The 20185-nt window shown below is 45.3% G+C and overlaps 1 protein-coding gene across 3 annotated transcripts in view; it reads right to left on the bottom strand.

The window, feature by feature from the left end:
* Positions 1–20185, bottom strand: part of trpm4a (transient receptor potential cation channel, subfamily M, member 4a) — a 106762-nt gene that overhangs the window by 68273 nt on the left and 18304 nt on the right. For all 3 annotated transcript variants that reach the window (XM_041178086.1, XM_041178088.1, XM_041178087.1), the window contains 2 exons: positions 15877–16057; positions 13086–13252 (listed from right to left, as the gene is read on the bottom strand). In XM_041178086.1, the coding sequence (XP_041034020.1) occupies positions 13086–13252; positions 15877–16057 (348 nt within the window). The remainder of the gene's footprint in view (positions 1–13085; positions 13253–15876; positions 16058–20185) is intronic.

Genomic DNA, 20185 nt, shown 5'->3' with positions numbered 1-20185 from the left:
CTCACACTCACACAGACTCACATTCACACAGACTCACATTCACACAGACTCACACAGACTCACACTCACACAGACTCACATTCACACAGACTCACACAGACTCACACTCACACAGACTCACATTCACACAGACTCACACTCACACAGACTCACACAGTCTCACATTCACACAGACTCACACAGACTCACATTCATACAGACTCACACAGACTCACATTCATACAGACTCACACAGACTCACATTCACACAGACTCACATTCACACATACTCACACAAACTCACTGTCACACAGACTCACATTCACACAGACTCACACAGACTCACACTCATACAGACTCACACAGACTCACATTCACACAGACTCACACAAACTCACACTCACACAGACTCACATTCACACAGACTCACACAAACACACACTCGCACAGACTCACATTCACTCAGACTCATTCACACAGATTCACACAGACTCACATTCATACAGACTCACACAGACTCACATTCACACAGACTCACACAAACTCACACTCACACAGACTCACACAGACTCACATTCATACAGACTCACACAAATTCACACTCACACAGACTCACACAAACTCACACTCACACAGACTCACACTCACACAGACTCACACAGACTCACATTCACACAGACTCACACAAACTCACAGTCATACAGACTCACATTCACACAGACTCACACAGACTCACATTCACACACACTCACACAAACACACACTCACACAGACTCACATTCACACAGACTCACACAGACTCACACAAACACACACTCACACAGACTCACATTCACACAGACTCACACAGACTCACACAAACTCACACAAACTCACACTCACACAGACTCTCACAGACTCACATTCTTACAAACTCACACAGACTCACACGGACTCACATTCATACAGACTCGCACAGACTCACACAAACTCACACTCACACAGATTCACACTCACACAGACTCACATTCACACAGACTCACACAAACACACACACAGACTCACATTCACATAGACTCACACAGACTCACATTCATACAGACTCACACAGACTCACATTCACACAGACTCACACAAACTCACAGTCATACAGACTCACATTCACACAGACTCACACAGACTCACATTCACACAGACTCACACAAACACACACTCACACAGACTCACATTCACACAGACTCACACAGACTCACACAAACACACACTCACACAGACTCACATTCACACAGACTCACACACACTCACATTCACACAGACTCACACAGACTCACATTCACACAGACTCACATTCATACAGACTCACACAGACTCACATTCATACAGACTCACACAGACTCACATTCACACAGACTCACACAAACTCACACTCACGCAGACTCACATTCACACAGACTCACACAGACTCACATTCACACAGACTCACACAGACTCACACAGACTCACATTCACACAGACTCACACTCACACATACTCACACAAACTCACTGTCACACAGACTCACATTCACACAGACTCACACAGACTCACATTCACACAGACTCACACTCACACATACTCACACAAACTCACTGTCACACAGACTCACATTCACACAGACTCACACAGACTCACACTCACACAGACTCACACAGTCTCACATTCACACAGACTCACACAAACTCACACTCACACAGACTCACATTCACACAGACTCACACAAACACACACTCACACAGACTCACATTCACACAGACTGACATTCATACAGACTCACACAGACTCACATTCACACAGACTCACACAAACTCACACTCACACAGACTCACACAAACTCACACTCACACAGACTCACACAGACTCACATTCACACAGACTCACACAAACTCACAGTCATACAGACTCACATTCACACAGACTCACACAAACTCACACTCACACAGACTCACACAGAATCACATTCAAACAGACTCACACAGACTCACACAGACTCACATTCACACAGACTCACACAGACTCACATTCATACAGACTCACACAGACTCACATTCATACAGACTCACACAAGCTCACACTCACACAGACTCACATTCACACAGACTCACATTCACACAGACTCACACAGACTCACACTCACACAGACTCACATTCACACAGACTCACACAGACTCACACTCACACAGACTCACATTCACACAGACTCACACTCACACAGACTCACACAGTCTCACATTCACACAGACTCACACAGACTCACATTCATACAGACTCACACAGACTCACATTCATACAGACTCACACAGACTCACATTCACACAGACTCACACAAACTCACACTCACACAGACTCACATTCACACAGACTCACACTCACACAGACTCACATTCACACATACTCACAAAAACTCACTGTCACACAGACTCACATTCACACAGACTCACACAGACTCACACAAACACACACTCACACAGACTCACATTCACACAGACTCACACAGACTCACACAAACTCACACAAACTCACACTCACACAGACTCTCACAGACACACATTCTTACAAACTCACACAGACTCACACGGACTCACATTCATACAGACTCGCACAGACTCACACAAACTCACACTCACACAGATTCACACTCACACAGACTCACATTCACACAGACTCACACAAACACACACACAGACTCACATTCACATAGACTCACACAGACTCACATTCATACAGACTCACACAGACTCACATTCACACAGACTCACACAAACTCACAGTCATACAGACTCACATTCACACAGACTCACACAGACTCACATTCACACAGACTCACACAAACACACACTCACACAGACTCACATTCACACAGACTCACACAGACTCACACAAACACACACTCACACAGACTCACATTCACACAGACTCACACAAACTCACATTCACACAGACTCACACAGACTCACATTCACACAGACTCACATTCATACAGACTCACACAGACTCACATTCATACAGACTCACACAGACTCACATTCACACAGACTCACACAAACTCACACTCACGCAGACTCACATTCACACAGACTCACACAGACTCACATTCACACAGACTCACACAGACTCACACAGACTCACATTCACACAGACTCACACTCACACATACTCACACAAACTCACTGTCACACAGACTCACATTCACACAGACTCACACAGACTCACATTCACACAGACTCACACTCACACATACTCACACAAACTCACTGTCACACAGACTCACATTCACACAGACTCACACAGACTCACACTCACACAGACTCACACAGTCTCACATTCACACAGACTCACACAAACACACACTCACACAGACTCACATTCACACAGACTCACACAAACACACACTCACACAGACTCACATTCACACAGACTGACATTCATACAGACTCACACAGACTCACATTCACACAGACTCACACAAACTCACACTCACACAGACTCACACAAACTCACACTCACACAGACTCACACAGACTCACATTCACACAGACTCACACAAACTCACAGTCATACAGACTCACATTCACACAGACTCACACAAACTCACACTCACACAGACTCACACAGAATCACATTCAAACAGACTCACACAGACTCACACAGACTCACATTCACACAGACTCACACAGACTCACATTCATACAGACTCACACAGACTCACATTCATACAGACTCACACAAACTCACACTCACACAGACTCACATTCACACAGACTCACATTCACACAGACTCACACAGACTCACACTCACACAGACTCACATTCACACAGACTCACACAGACTCACACTCACACAGACTCACATTCACACAGACTCACACTCACACAGACTCACACAGTCTCACATTCACACAGACTCACACAGACTCACATTCATACAGACTCACACAGACTCACATTCATACAGACTCACACAGACTCACATTCACACAGACTCACACAAACTCACACTCACACAGACTCACATTCACACAGACTCACACTCACACAGACTCACATTCACACATACTCACAAAAACTCACTGTCACACAGACTCACATTCACACAGACTCACACAGACTCACACTCATACAGACTCACACAGACTCACATTCACACAGACTCACACAAACTCACACTCACACAGACTCACATTCACACAGACTCACACAAACACACACTCGCACAGACTCACATTCACTCAGACTCATTCACACAGATTCACACAGACTCACATTCATACAGACTCACACAGACTCACATTCACACAGACTCACACAAACTCACACTCACACAGACTCACACAGACTCACATTCATACAGACTCACACAGACTCACATTCACACAGACTCACACAAACTCACAGTCATACAGACTCACATTCACACAGACTCACACAGACTCACATTCACACACACTCACACAAACACACACTCACACAGACTCACATTCACACAGACTCACACAGACTCACACAAACACACACTCACACAGACTCACATTCACACAGACTCACACAGACTCACACAAACTCACACAAACTCACACTCACACAGACTCACACAGACTCACATTCTTACAAACTCACACAGACTCACACGGACTCACATTCATACAGACTCGCACAGACTCACACAAACTCACACTCACACAGATTCACACTCACACAGACTCACATTCACACAGACTCACACAAACACACACACAGACTCACATTCACATAGACTCACACAGACTCACATTCATACAGACTCACACAGACTCACATTCACACAGACTCACACAAACTCACAGTCATACAGACTCACATTCACACAGACTCACACAGACTCACATTCACACAGACTCACACAAACACACACTCACACAGACTCACATTCACACAGACTCACACAGACTCACACAAACACACACTCACACAGACTCACATTCACACAGACTCACACAAACTCACATTCACACAGACTCACACAGACTCACATTCACACAGACTCACATTCATACAGACTCACACAGACTCACATTCATACAGACTCACACAGACTCACATTCACACAGACTCACACAAACTCACACTCACGCAGACTCACATTCACACAGACTCACACTCACACAGACTCACATTCATACAGACTCACACAGACTCACATTCATACAGACTCACACAGACTCACATTCACACAGACTCACACAAACTCACACTCACACAGACTCACATTCACACAGACTCACACAAACTCACACTCACACAGACTCACACAGACTCACATTCATACAGACTCACACAAATTCACACTCACACAGACTCACACAAATTCACACTCACACAGACTCACACTCACACAGACTCACACAGACTCACATTCACACAGACTCACACAAACTCACAGTCATACAGACTCACATTCACACAGACTCACACAGACTCACATTCACACACACTCACACAAACACACACTCACACAGACTCACATTCACACAGACTCACACAGACTCACACAAACACACACTCACACAGACTCACATTCACACAGACTCACACAGACTCACACAAACTCACACAAACTCACACTCACACAGACTCACACAGACTCACATTCTTACAAACTCACACAGACTCACACGGACTCACATTCATACAGACTCGCACAGACTCACACAAACTCACACTCACACAGATTCACACTCACACAGACTCACATTCACACAGACTCACACAAACACACACACAGACTCACATTCACATAGACTCACACAGACTCACATTCATACAGACTCACACAGACTCACATTCACACAGACTCACACAAACTCACAGTCATACAGACTCACATTCACACAGACTCACACAGACTCACATTCACACAGACTCACACAAACACACACTCACACAGACTCACATTCACACAGACTCACACAGACTCACACAAACACACACTCACACAGACTCACATTCACACAGACTCACACAAACTCACATTCACACAGACTCACACAGACTCACGTTCACACAGACTCACATTCATACAGACTCACACAGACTCACATTCATACAGACTCACACAGACTCACATTCACACAGACTCACACAAACTCACACTCACGCAGACTCACATTCACACAGACTCACACAGACTCACATTCACACAGACTCACACAGACTCACACAGACTCACATTCACACAGACTCACACTCACACATACTCACACAAACTCACTGTCACACAGACTCACATTCACACAGACTCACACAGACTCACATTCACACAGACTCACACTCACACATACTCACACAAACTCACTGTCACACAGACTCACATTCACACAGACTCACACAGACTCACACTCACACAGACTCACACAGTCTCACATTCACACAGACTCACACAAACTCACACTCACACAGACTCACATTCACACAGACTCACACAAACACACACTCACACAGACTCACATTCACACAGACTGACATTCATACAGACTCACACAGACTCACATTCACACAGACTCACACAAACTCACACTCACACAGACTCACACAAACTCACACTCACACAGACTCACACAGACTCACATTCACACAGACTCACACAAACTCACAGTCATACAGACTCACATTCACACAGACTCACACAAACTCACACTCACACAGACTCACACAGAATCACATTCAAACAGACTCACACAGACTCACACAGACTCACATTCATACAGACTCACACAGACTCACTCACAGACTCACACTCACACAGACTCACACTCACAGACTCACACTCACAGACTCACACTCACAGACTCACACTCACACACACACAGCTTCACATTCACACAGACTCTCACAGACTCGCACTCACAGACTCACACTCACATACACACTCACATAGACACACACAGATACACACTCATGCAGACTCACACTCACACAGACTCACACTCACACATACACACAGACATACTCACACTCACACAGATACATACTCACACACACACACACAGATACACACTCACACAAACTCACACTCACACAGACACTCACACAGACTCACACTCACACAGACTCACATTCACACAGACTCACACTCACACAGACTCACACAGTCTCACATTCATACAGACTCACACAGACTCACATTCACACAGACTCACACAGACTCACATTCATACAGACTCACACAGACTCACATTCACACAGACTCACACAAACTCACACTCACACAGACTCACATTCACACAGACTCACACTCACACAGACTCACATTCACACATACTCACACAAACTCACTGTCACACAGACTCACATTCACACAGACTCACACTCACACAGACTCACACAGTCTCACATTCACACAGACTCACACAAACTCACACTCACACAGACTCACATTCACACAGACTCACACAAACACACACTCGCACAGACTCACATTCACTCAGACTCATTCACACAGACTCACATTCATACAGACTCACACTCACACAGACTCACATTCACACAGACTCACACAAACTCACACTCACACAGACTCACACAAACTCACACTCACACAGACTCACACAGACTCACATTCATACAGACTCACACAAATTCACACTCACACAGACTCACACAAACTCACACTCACACAGACTCACACTCACACAGACTCACACAGTCTCACATTCACGCACACTCACACAAACTCACAGTCATACAGACTCACATTCACACAGACTCACACAGACTCACATTCACACACACTCACACAGACTCACATTCACACAGACTCACACAGACTCACACTCACACAGACTCACACAAACTCACACAAACTCACACTCACACAGACTCACACAGACTCACATTCATACAAACTCACACAGACTCACACGGACTCACATTCATACAGACTCGCACAGACTCACACAAGCTCACACTCTCACAGACTCACACTCACACAGACTCACATTCACACAGACTCACACAAACACACACACAGACTCACATTCACATAGACTCACACAGACTCACATTCATACAGACTCACACAGACTCACATTCACACAGACTCACACAAACTCACAGTCATACAGACTCACATTCACACAGACTCACACAGACTCACATTCACACAGACTCACACAAACACACACTCACACAGACTCACATTCACACAGACTCACACAGACTCACACAAACACACACTCACACAGACTCACATTCACACAGACTCACACAGACTCACACTCACACAGACTCACACAAACTCACACAAACTCACACTCACACAGACTCACACAGACTCACATTCATACAAATTCACACAGACTCACATGGACTCATTCATATAGACTCGCACAGACTCACACAGAGACTCACATTCACACAGACTCACACAAACACACACTCACACAGACTCACATTCACACAGACTCACACTCACACAGACTCACAAACTCACAGTCACACAGACTCACATTCACACAGACTCACACAAACTCACACTCACACAGACTCACACAGTCTCACATTCACACAGACTGACACAAACTCAAACTCACACAGACTCACATTCACATAGACTCACACAGACTCACATTCATACAGATTCACACAGACTCACATTCATACAGACTCACACAGACTCACATTCATACAGACTCACACAGACTCACATTCACACAGACTCACACAAACTCACACTCACACAGACTCACACAGACTCACATTTACACAGACTCACACAGACTCACACTCACACAGACTCACATTCACACAGACTCACACTCACACAGACTCACACAGTCTCACATTCACACAGACTCACACAAACTCACATTCACACAGACTCACATTCACACAGACTCACATTCATACAGACTCACACAGACTCACTTTCATACAGACTCACACAGACTCACATTCACACAGACTCACACAAACTCACACTCACACAGACTCACACAGACTCACATTCACACAGACTCACACTCACACAGACTCACATTCACACATCCTCACACAAACTCACTGTCACACAGACTCACATTCACACAGACTCACACAGACTCACACTCACACAGACTCACACAGTCTCACATTCACACAGACTCACACAAACTCACACTCACACAGACTCACATTCACACAGACTCACACAAACACACACTCACACAGACTCACATTCACACAGACTGACATTCATACAGACTCACACAGACTCACATTCACACAGACTCACACAAACTCACACTCACACAGACTAATACAAACTCACACTCACACAGACTCACACAGACTCACATTCATACAGACTCACACAGACTCACACTCACACAGACTCACACAGACTCACATTCACACAGACTCACACAAACTCACACTCACACAGACTCACACTCACACAGACTCACACAGAATCACATTCAAACAGACTCACACAGACTCACACAGACTCACATTCATACAGACTCACACAGACTCACTCACACAGACTCACACAGACTCACATTCACACAGACTCACACAGACTCACATTCACACAGACTCACACAAACTCACACTCACACAGACTAACACAAACTCACACTCACACTGACTCACACAGACTCACATTCATACAGACTCACACAGACTCACACTCACACAGACTCACTCAGGCTCACATTCACACAGACTCACACAAACTCACAGTCATACAGACTCACATTCACACAGACTCACACAGACTCACATTCACACAGACTCACACAAACTCACACTCACACAGACTCACACTCACACAGACTCACACAGAATCACATTCAAACAGACTCACACAGACTCACACAGTCTCACATTCACACAGACTCACACAGACTCACATTCATACAGACTCACACAGACTCACTCACACAGACTCACACAGACTCACTCACACAGACTCACATTCACACAGACTCACACTCACAGACTCACACTCACAGACTCACACTCACACACACACAGCTTCACATTCACACAGGCTCACACAGACTCACACTCACAGACTCACACTCACATACACACTCACATAGACACACACAGACACACACTCATGCAGACTCACACTCACACATACATACAGACATACTCACACTCACACAGATACATACTCACACACACACACACACAGATACACACTCACACAAACTCACACTCACACAGACACACACACAGACTCACATTCATACAGACTCACACAGACTCACATTCACACAGACTCACACAAACTCACACTCACACAGACTCACATTCACACAGACTCACACTCACACAGTCTCACATTCACACAGACTCACACTCACACATACACACAGACATACTCACACTCACACACATACATACTCACACACACACACACACAGATACACACTCACACAAACTCACACTCACACACAGACTCACACTCACATAGACTCACACTCACACATACATACAGACATACTCACACTCACACACACTCACACAGACACACACACAGACTCACACTCACACATACACACAGATATACTCACACTCACACACACACACAGACTCACACACACACTCATTCAGATAGTGCGACATGAGAAAAAACTTTTTCACACAACGAGTGGTTCGGATCTGGAATACACTGCCTGGAAGTGTAGTGGAGACAGGTTCAATCGAGACATTCAAGAGGACATTAGTTGATTATTTGAATAGAAGCAATGTGCAAGGAAACGGGGAAATGGCGGAGCCAATGGCACTAGGTCATAGTGCTCATTTGGAGAGCCGGTGCAGATATGATAAGCTGAATGGCCTCCTTCTGTGCTGTTAAGATTCTGTGATTCTGTGATTCTGTGACAGTCTCACGCAATCAGTTTTTCACACACTCACACAGTCCCACACACACACACGCACGCACTCCCATTCCCAGGCTAAGGGAAGGCTTCCAGAAACCTGCAGGCCCAAAAAAGATTCCTCACTGCAGAGTGCAGACCTGAAGGCTAAGTGTCAAGACCAAGCAGCTGGTATGCATTTTGAAGTATTACAGATCACACAGGCAGGTTTCAAAAACCTTGAAAAATCAATACTTGACAGAGCACACTCGTGACCCCACTGACCCCTCTTATCCCGCCCGTGGATGAGGTTTATACGAATGTGTCCTACCCGCCTGCCTGAAGATCGCACGGGTGCCGGAAAATCGGTGTCGATTGGTGAGTCAAGGGCCTTAAGAGGCTTGTTAATTATTGGCGGGCGCAGCAGATATCATCGCGTGACCGCCCAATGAAATATCGCGATGCTGTGCGGTGACGTTGGGACGCTTGCTCGATATCTCCGCGCATCGTTTTACGCGCAGATGTGAGGGGCCTGTCCCCCAGCTCGCCAACAGGGAAACGCTGCCCACAAATTCTCACTCAAACACACATTCACAAACACATTTGCAGAAATATGCATATTGAAACATATACTCACATACCTATAGATGCACACATATACATGCACAGATGCAAAAACATGCATGTGCATGAATATAGATGCACAACAAAAACCACACAGTTTGTTAAAAATATAGATAAATACTGGCTGTTTATAAAGTATGTAAAGTAGTTTTAAACTTTCATATCTTTGAATGCACATATGATAGAAATAAGCTGTAAACAGAACGTGGACACATAATTCATAAAGTGTTTTTCATGCTCGTGTGGTTAATGTTGTTCGTGAAATCATTCAGCAGCAACTGGAGAATCGGATTTAACAAAAACTGGTTGTTATGTTGAAGCGTTGAAATTTGAAGGGTGTTGAATGACACTTTCATGTTCCATTTAAAATTTCATTCATTCATGTGTTCAACCAATTACTCATGTTTAAGTTTGCACAAGATTTTATAATCACTCTGTGTGCACAATGCTGATTTATACTACACCCAATACACACTGAAAAACACTGCCCCCATTATCCACTCCCTCTGCACACACACACACACACACACACACACACGTGTGCAAAGGCATTCTCAAGCACACACAAACATCCCCATTCATACATTCAACATGCTCACCTACTTTTCGTGTTTGCTGTTGGGATGTGAGTGTTGCTCCAAGGCCAGCATTTATTGCTCATTCCTTATTGCTCTAGAGAAGGTGGTGGTGAGCTGCCTTTCTGACCTGCAGCAGTCCTTGTGGTGAAGGTACACCCACAGTGCTTTAGCTGTCGCTGTTTGATAGGGCTGAGTGGTTTGCTGCATCATTTCAGAGGGTAGCAAAGAGTCAACCACATTGTTGTGTGTTTGGAGTTATGTGTAGATTAGACAGGGTAAGGACGGCAGATTTCCTTCCCTAAAGGATATGAGTGAGCCAGATGGGCTCTTACAACAATCTAATAGTTTCCCGAGCATCATTAATGAGACCAGCATTTTATTCCAGATTTATGAATTGAATTTAATTCATCCAGTTGCCATGGTGGGATTTGAACTCTTGTCTGCACATACACAGATACACACACACACACACACACACACACACACAGACACAAACAGACACACAGAGAGACACACACAGACACACACACACAGACACGCAAACAGACACACAGAGACACACACAGACACACAAATAGACACACAGAGACACACACACACAGAGACACAAATAGACACACAGAGACACACACACACACAGACACGCACACACACACACACACAGACACGCACACACACACACACACACACACAGACATGCAAACAGACACACAGAGACACACACACAAATAGACACAGAGACACACACACACACACAGAGACACACACACACAGACACACACACACACGCACACAGACACATACAGACACACAAACAGACACACAGAGACATGCGCGCACACACAGACAGACAGACAGACACACACACACACACACACAGACACGCACACAGACACACACAGACACACAAACAGACAGACAGAGACACGCACGCACACACACACACACACACACACAGACACGCACACAGACACACACAGACACACAAACAGACAGACAGAGACAGGCACGCACACACACACACACACACACACACAGACACACAGACACATATATGTGGTACCTTGGGGTTCACAAGACGATCTTTCTTGTACACTATTCCCCATGGTGCTATCCCCATGGCAACTACCTTTGCGGTTGACCGTGTGTTTGCCATAGCATGGTCACGCACCGCCTGGCCAACATACTTGCCAATGCCAACTTGCAGTCCACTGGTCACAATCCATGCACCTGTGAGGCAGATCCACATGAAAATAATAAAGAGGAGGCTTGGAACACACAGTGAGTAACAGAAAGCAATGGTATCGTGGAGAGTAGAGGACTGAAACTGGCAAGACAGGATGAGAGTGTGGTTAATAAAGCATACGATATTCTGGGATCTGTGAATGAGGCAAAGAATACTCAAGCAAGAAGGTTGTTTTAAACCTATATAAAACACTGGTTCAACCTCATCTGGTGTGTCCAGTTCTGGGTGCCACACCTAAGGAAAGCTGCAAAGGCATTGGAGAGAGTGCAGAAAAGATTCACAAGAACGGTTCCAGGGATGAGGAACTTCAGTGATGTAGATAGATTGGAGAAGTTGGGACTGTTTTCCTTGGAGAAGAGAAGGTTGAGAGGAGATTTGATAGAGATGTTCAAAACCATGAGGGTCTAGACAGAGTAGATAAGGAGAATCTGTTCCCATTGGTGGAAGGATTGAGAACAAGACCGCACAGAATTTAAGTTAATTGGTGAAAGAAGCAATGGAGACGTGAGGAGAAACTTTTTCACACAGCGAGTGGTTAGGATCTGGAATGCGTTGCCTGAGAGTGTGGTGGAGGCAGGTTCCATCAAGACATTCAAGAGGGAAATGGATTATTATCTGAAAAGGAAGAATGTGCAGGGTTACAGAGAGAAGGCAGGGGAGTGGCACTAGGTGCATTGCTCACTCAGTGGGTTGGCACAGACATGATGGGCTGAGTGGCCTCCTTCTGTGATTCTGTGAACAGTAACTTGCATTTGTAAAGCGCCTTTAATACAGAAACATTAGGGAGGCCATTTAGCCCCTTGCCTGTTCCCAACAATCAATGAGACCTTAGCTGAGCTCTGACCTAACCCTATGAACCCTGATGGGTCTTGACCTTTCACTTTGGCTTCCCAATTTAAAAAATAATATGCCTACCCTTGTTACTCTATTACTGTTTTATTTCTCTTTTATTCACTGTTACTCCCGTATGTTTTAAGCAATTCAGGACGACGTTAAGTATAACACTTATTGCAGAGGTATCGATAGACAAAGAGAGTGGGCAAAACTGTGGCAAATGGATTTTAATGTGGGTAAATGTGAGGTCATCTACTTTGAGCCCAAAAAGGATAAAACAAGGGACTTTCCAAATGGCGAAAAGCTAGAAACACCGGAGGCCCAAAGAGACGCGGGATCCAGTTCTGTACTACCAAGCAACTATTCCTGTCTTGGGCTTTATGAAAAGCTGAAGGGTTGGCAAAGGAAAATAAGTGTTTGATATGAAAGGAGAGCACAGGTTTCTTGGGGGAAGCTTGGCAGTGGGAGTTTCATTTGAGATCAGAGGAAAGAGTGAGGCGGGCAATCTCAGCAGCTGAAGGCCTAAGGGTGCAGCTTTGAAATGGTAGCTGTTGGTTTAGCTTGTGAAAAAACACCCAGGGACTGAGCAATGGTGAGATCATATTGGTCACCCCTTAAACACATGCTTGATGTTCCTTTCTATCAAAGTCAATGCAAGGGAAAATCTAAAGGCACGGATTATTGCTGTCCAGTGCATTTGCTGGACTGTTGTATATTTTATATTTCTCAGAGCAATGCAGAGATGATACTAGTTTCTAAATGTGCAACGGGTTTATTTACAAGAGTTTTGAAATATCTCTGCAGTCATAAAATGTCTGCACTCATGCTTACAGCTCAGCTTCTAGCAGCTTCTGCGGCATCTGTTTTCTTTGCTCTGAGTCCACACCCAGACTTAACCAATCAAGCACAGTGAGCATAGATCAGTTACCAGACTCTCATAATCAAATACAGACAATTGAACCATTGAGCACTCTACCCAGTTGGATGCTGTCCATTTTATACCACCACGTAATGTTAAAATGAGCCTTACTATATGAAGAAATTGGAGTAACAAGGTTGCTACTACAACAATACCAACAACAGCTTGCATGTATGTACCACCTTTAATGCAGTGAAACATCCCAAGGTCATTCATAGGAGTATTGTCAAACAAGATTTGACTCTGAGCCATGTAAGAAGATATTAGGACACATGAACAAAAACTTGGGTGCAGGTGGGTTGTAGCGCTGGAGAGGTAATGAGGGGTGAGGCCATGGAAGTGGTTTGAAAACCAGACTGATAATTTTAAAATTGAGGCTAGTGTAGGACAGTGAGCACAGGGGTGATGGGTGAACAGGATTTGCTCTGAGTTAGAATACAGGCAGCAGGGTTTTTGATAAACTCAGGTTCATAGAGGGTGGAAGGTACAAGAGGACAGGAGACTGCACTCAGGAAGGCTGCAATCTGAAGGACCTGACTGAAGGAAGAATGGAGTTACTGGAAGACCGGTCAAAGAGAATCATAAAGTACAACACAGGGTAGGCAGAGCAAGCAGTTAGCCAAGAATACATCTGAGATCATGTTACTGGTGCAATTTGTTCAAAGGTACCCGGTGCCAGGCCATGAGAGAATTTGAAGATGTTCGAGGTGATGACAGAGTATTTAGCACCTTCTCCAAGAGCTAACCTGGAAAGTTAATCATAATGTTAAACAACATCAAAGCAAAAAACTAACAGAGGGGGGCGGCAACAAAATGCCCTCCTCCTGGCTCATTTACTACTCGTGGGGGCCTCACCGGTACTTTGTGCTGCTTTGACCAGTCCTTGACGGAGAATGTCCTTCAGCCAGGTCTTCATCTTTAAGCTCCCTTCTCCCCCGACAACAGACACGACCAGATTGGGAGGAGGGATCCCCCAGAATTGGGTTATCAGAGTGTAGACGATGGCAGGATCAGTGTCGGAGGAAAGTCGCACAAACTGTGAAGACAGGAACTTTCATTACTTTTCATGACCACCAGAGGCCTCAAAGCACTTTACGGCCAGTATAGTCACTGTTGTAATGTAGGAAACACAGCAGCCCATTTGCGTCCAGCAGGATCCCACAATCAGCAATGTGATAATGACCAGATAATCTGTTTTTGTGAGGCTGGTTGATGAATAAATAATGTCCAGGACATTGGGGAGAGCTCCCCTGCTCTCTTACTTCTTTCATGGGATATGGGCGCCGCTGGCAAGATCAGCATTTGTTGCCCATTCCTATCTGCCCTGAACTGAGTGACTTGCTCGGCCATTTCAAGAGCGTAGTTAAGAGTCAACAACATTGCTGTGGGTCTGGAGTCACGTGTAGGCCAGACTGACTGATTCCAGTTTTGCTGGGGCTCCTTGATGCCACACTCAATCAAATGCTGTTCTGGTGTGAAAGGCAGTCACTCGCACCTCATCTCTTGAGTTCAGCTCTTTTGTCCCCGTTTGGACCAATGAAGTCAGGAGCTAAGTGGCCCTGATGGAACCCAAACTGAGTGTCAGTGAGCAGGTTATTACTGAGAAGTGCCCCTTGATAGCACTGTCGGCAACACCTTCCATAACATTGCTGCTGATTGAGAGTAGACTGACTGGGTAGTAATTGGCTGAGTTGGATTTGTCCTGATTTTTGTGCAATTTTCCACATTGCCGGGTAGATGCCTGTGTTGTAGCTGTACTGAAACAGTTTGGGTATGGGGAGTGGCTAGCTCTGGAGCATAAGGTTTCAGTATTATTGGTGGAATATTGTCAGGGCCCATAGCCTTTACAGTATCCAGTGCCTTCAGCCATTTCTTTATATCATATGGAGTGATTCGAATTGGCTGAAGACTGGTATCTGTGATGCTGGGGGCATCCGCAGGAGGCTGAGATGGATCATCCGCTTGTCACTTCTGGCTGAAGATTGTTGCAAATGCTGGGCTCCTCCATCATTGAGGATGGGGATATTTGTGGAGCCTCCTCCCTTTAGACCTGATCCGTTGGTTGTGGGATTGCTTAGCTCTGCTTATTGCATGCTGCTTCCACTGTTTGGCATACAAGTAGTCCTGTGTTATAGCTTCACCAGGCTGACCCTCATTTTTAGGTACATCTGGTGCTGCTCCTGGCATGCATTGAACCAGAGCTGATCCTCTGGCTTGATGGTAAGGGAGCACTGAAGGATATGCCAGGCCATGAGGTTACACATTGTGATTGAATACAAATCTGTTGCTATTGATGGCCCACAGTGCCTCACGGATGCCTGGTTTTGAGTTGCTAGCACTGCTCTGAAGCAATCCCATTTAGCATTGAGCATGGTGGTAGTGCCACACAACACAATGGAGGGTATCCCTAATGTGAAACTGGGACTTCACCTCCACAAGGACTGCGCGGTGGTCACTCCTACCGATACTGGACCGATGTATCTACAATAGATAGGTTGGTGAGGATGAAGTCAAGTATGTTTTTCCCCCTTGTTGGTTCTCTCACCACTTTCCCTAGGCCCAGTCTAGAAACTATTTCCTTCAGGGGTCGACTAGTTCAGTTAGTAGCGGCGCTACCAAGTCACTCTTGGTGATGAGCACTGAAGTCCCCCACCCAGAGCACATTCCGTGCCCTTTGCCAGCCTGAATGCTTCTTCAACTGGTGTTCAGCATAGTGGAGTGGGTTTGGGAGGTGGTGCTGTGGTAATTAATAGTCAGCAGGAGGTTTCCTTGCCCCATGTTTGATATGATGCCATGAGCCTTCACGGGGCTCGGAATCAACACTGAGGATTCCCAGGGCAACTCTCTCCCAACTGTATCCCACTGTGCAGCCACCAACGAGACTGGACGTACCCAGGGATGGTGACGGTGGTGCCCAGGACATTATCTCTAAGGTATGACCCTGACTATGTCAGACTGTTGCATGACTGGTCTGTGGGACAGTTCTCACAGTTTCGGCACACACCCCCCAGACGTTAGCAAGGGGGACTTTGCAGGGTAGAGAGCGCTGGGTCTGCTGTTGCTTCCAGTGCCTAGGTCGATGCTGGGTGGTCCGTCCGGTTTCATTCCTTTTTGACATTATACTGGTTTGGTACAACTGAGTGCCTTGCTAGGCCATTTCAGAGGGCAATTAAGAGTCAGCCACATTGCTGTGGGTCTGAAGTCACATGTAGGCCAAACCAGATAAGGATGGCAGATTTCCTTCCCTAAAGGATATTAATGAACCAGATGGGTTTTTACAACAATTGATGATGGTTTCATGGTCATCATTACTGAGACTAACTTTCAATTCCAGATTTATTAATTAATTGAATTTTAAATTCCACAAGCTGCCATTGTGGGAATTGAACATGGGACCCTTTGAATGGAGGAACTTGCTGCTTTTATTTAATTAAAGTTTTTTTTTATTCATTCACGGGATGTGGGCTTCACTGGCTGGGCCAGCATTTACTGCCCATCCCTAGTCGCCCTGGAGAAGGTGGTGGTGAGCTACCTTCTCGAACTGCTGCAGTCCCTGTGATGTAGGTACACCCACAGTGCTGTTAGGGAGGGAGTTCTAGGATTTTGACCCAGCGACAGTGATGGAACGGTGATATGTTTCCAAGTCAGGATCGTGTGTGTGTGATTTGAAGGGGAACTTCTAGGTGGTGGTGTTCCCTTGAATCTGCTGCCCTTGTCCTTCTTGGTGGTAGCAGTCGTGTTTTTGGAAGGTGCTGTTGAAGGAGCCTTGGTGAGTTGCTGCAGTGCATCTTGTAGATGGTACACACGCTGCTGCTACTGTGCATTGGTAGGTGGAGGAAGTGAATGTTTAAGGTGATCGATAGGATGCCTTTCAAGTTGGCTGCTTTGTCCCTGTAAGTGCTATCAAATTAGTATCACTGCCTGCTCCTTTCCTCCAAAGTCCTGCATTTCATTTTTCTTTTAAAATATATATCCAACTCCCATTTGAAGTTGAATTCCTATCATTTTCAGGTCATGCTTTCCAGATTATGACAGCTTGTTGCATTAAATTCTTTCTCCACATCTTCCTCCTGGAATTTTTGACAATTAATTTAAGTGCCAGTGGAAACAAGTTCCTCCTATTTACCATTTAACCATCTTCCATTGACAGGCTCTAAGAAAGCATTGCAAGGGGAGATGGTAGCATAGGGGTAATGTCACTGGAGTAGTAACCTTAGAAGGTCTAGTGCAATGCTTTTGGGGGCATGGGTTCAAATCCCCCTGAGGAATTTAAATTGATTAAAAATCCAGAACTGGAAGCTAGTCAATCATTAAAAACCTATCTGCTTCACTAATGCCCCTTAGGGAGGGAAATCTGTGATCCTTACCTGGTCTGGCCTGCATGTGATTCCAGACCCACAGCAATGTGGTTGACTCTTAACTGCCCCTGAATGGCTTAGCAAGCCACTTAGCTCATGGGCAATTAGGAATGGCCTTACTAATGTCACACACACACACATGAAAGAATGCAGTTTTCAAAAAGTTGACAAGGAATAAAGAGGGAGCATTCGCTGGTCTTGGCTTCAGCATTGGAAAGGATCCTGATAGATCTGCTGTCATGCCCTAGCTAACCACACAGTGCTCGGATGAATCACAGACCTTGCATTTATATATAACCTTTCATGTCCTGAGGACATCCCAAAACACTTCACACCAGTGATGTACTTTTGAAGTGTAGTCACTGTTGTGATGTAGGAGACAGAGCAGCCAATTTGCATGCCAAATCTTACAAATAACAACATGGTAACAACCAGATAATCTGTTGTTTTTTTCGGTGATGTTGGTTGAGGGATAAGCAGGTCACCAGGGATAACTCCCCTCTTCTTCAAAGTTGAGGCCTTTTCACATCCACCTGAGAACAGCAACAGGACCTTGGTTTAACCAAGTATCTCTGATAGTGCAGCACTCCCTCAGCACAGCACTGAAATCTGTCAAGATTTTGTACTCTAGTCTCAGGCATGGGATTTGAACCCAAAACCTTGTGAATCAGAGGCAAGAAACACACTGACTGAATCACAGAGGAATCCTTCCACTGAGAGCATGAATCTTTCTCTTGTATTTTATTGGTCAGATATAGACCCAGGCTCTTGGTTTGTATTCCTCCTCCTTCAGGTACCAGGCCCCA

The sequence above is a fragment of the Carcharodon carcharias genome, chromosome 31 (genome assembly GCF_017639515.1).
Source record: "Carcharodon carcharias isolate sCarCar2 chromosome 31, sCarCar2.pri, whole genome shotgun sequence".
Lineage (NCBI taxonomy): Eukaryota > Metazoa > Chordata > Chondrichthyes > Lamniformes > Lamnidae > Carcharodon > Carcharodon carcharias.
The sequence above is the reverse complement of the archived record's forward strand: the minus strand, read 5'-3'. Positions and strand labels throughout refer to the sequence as shown.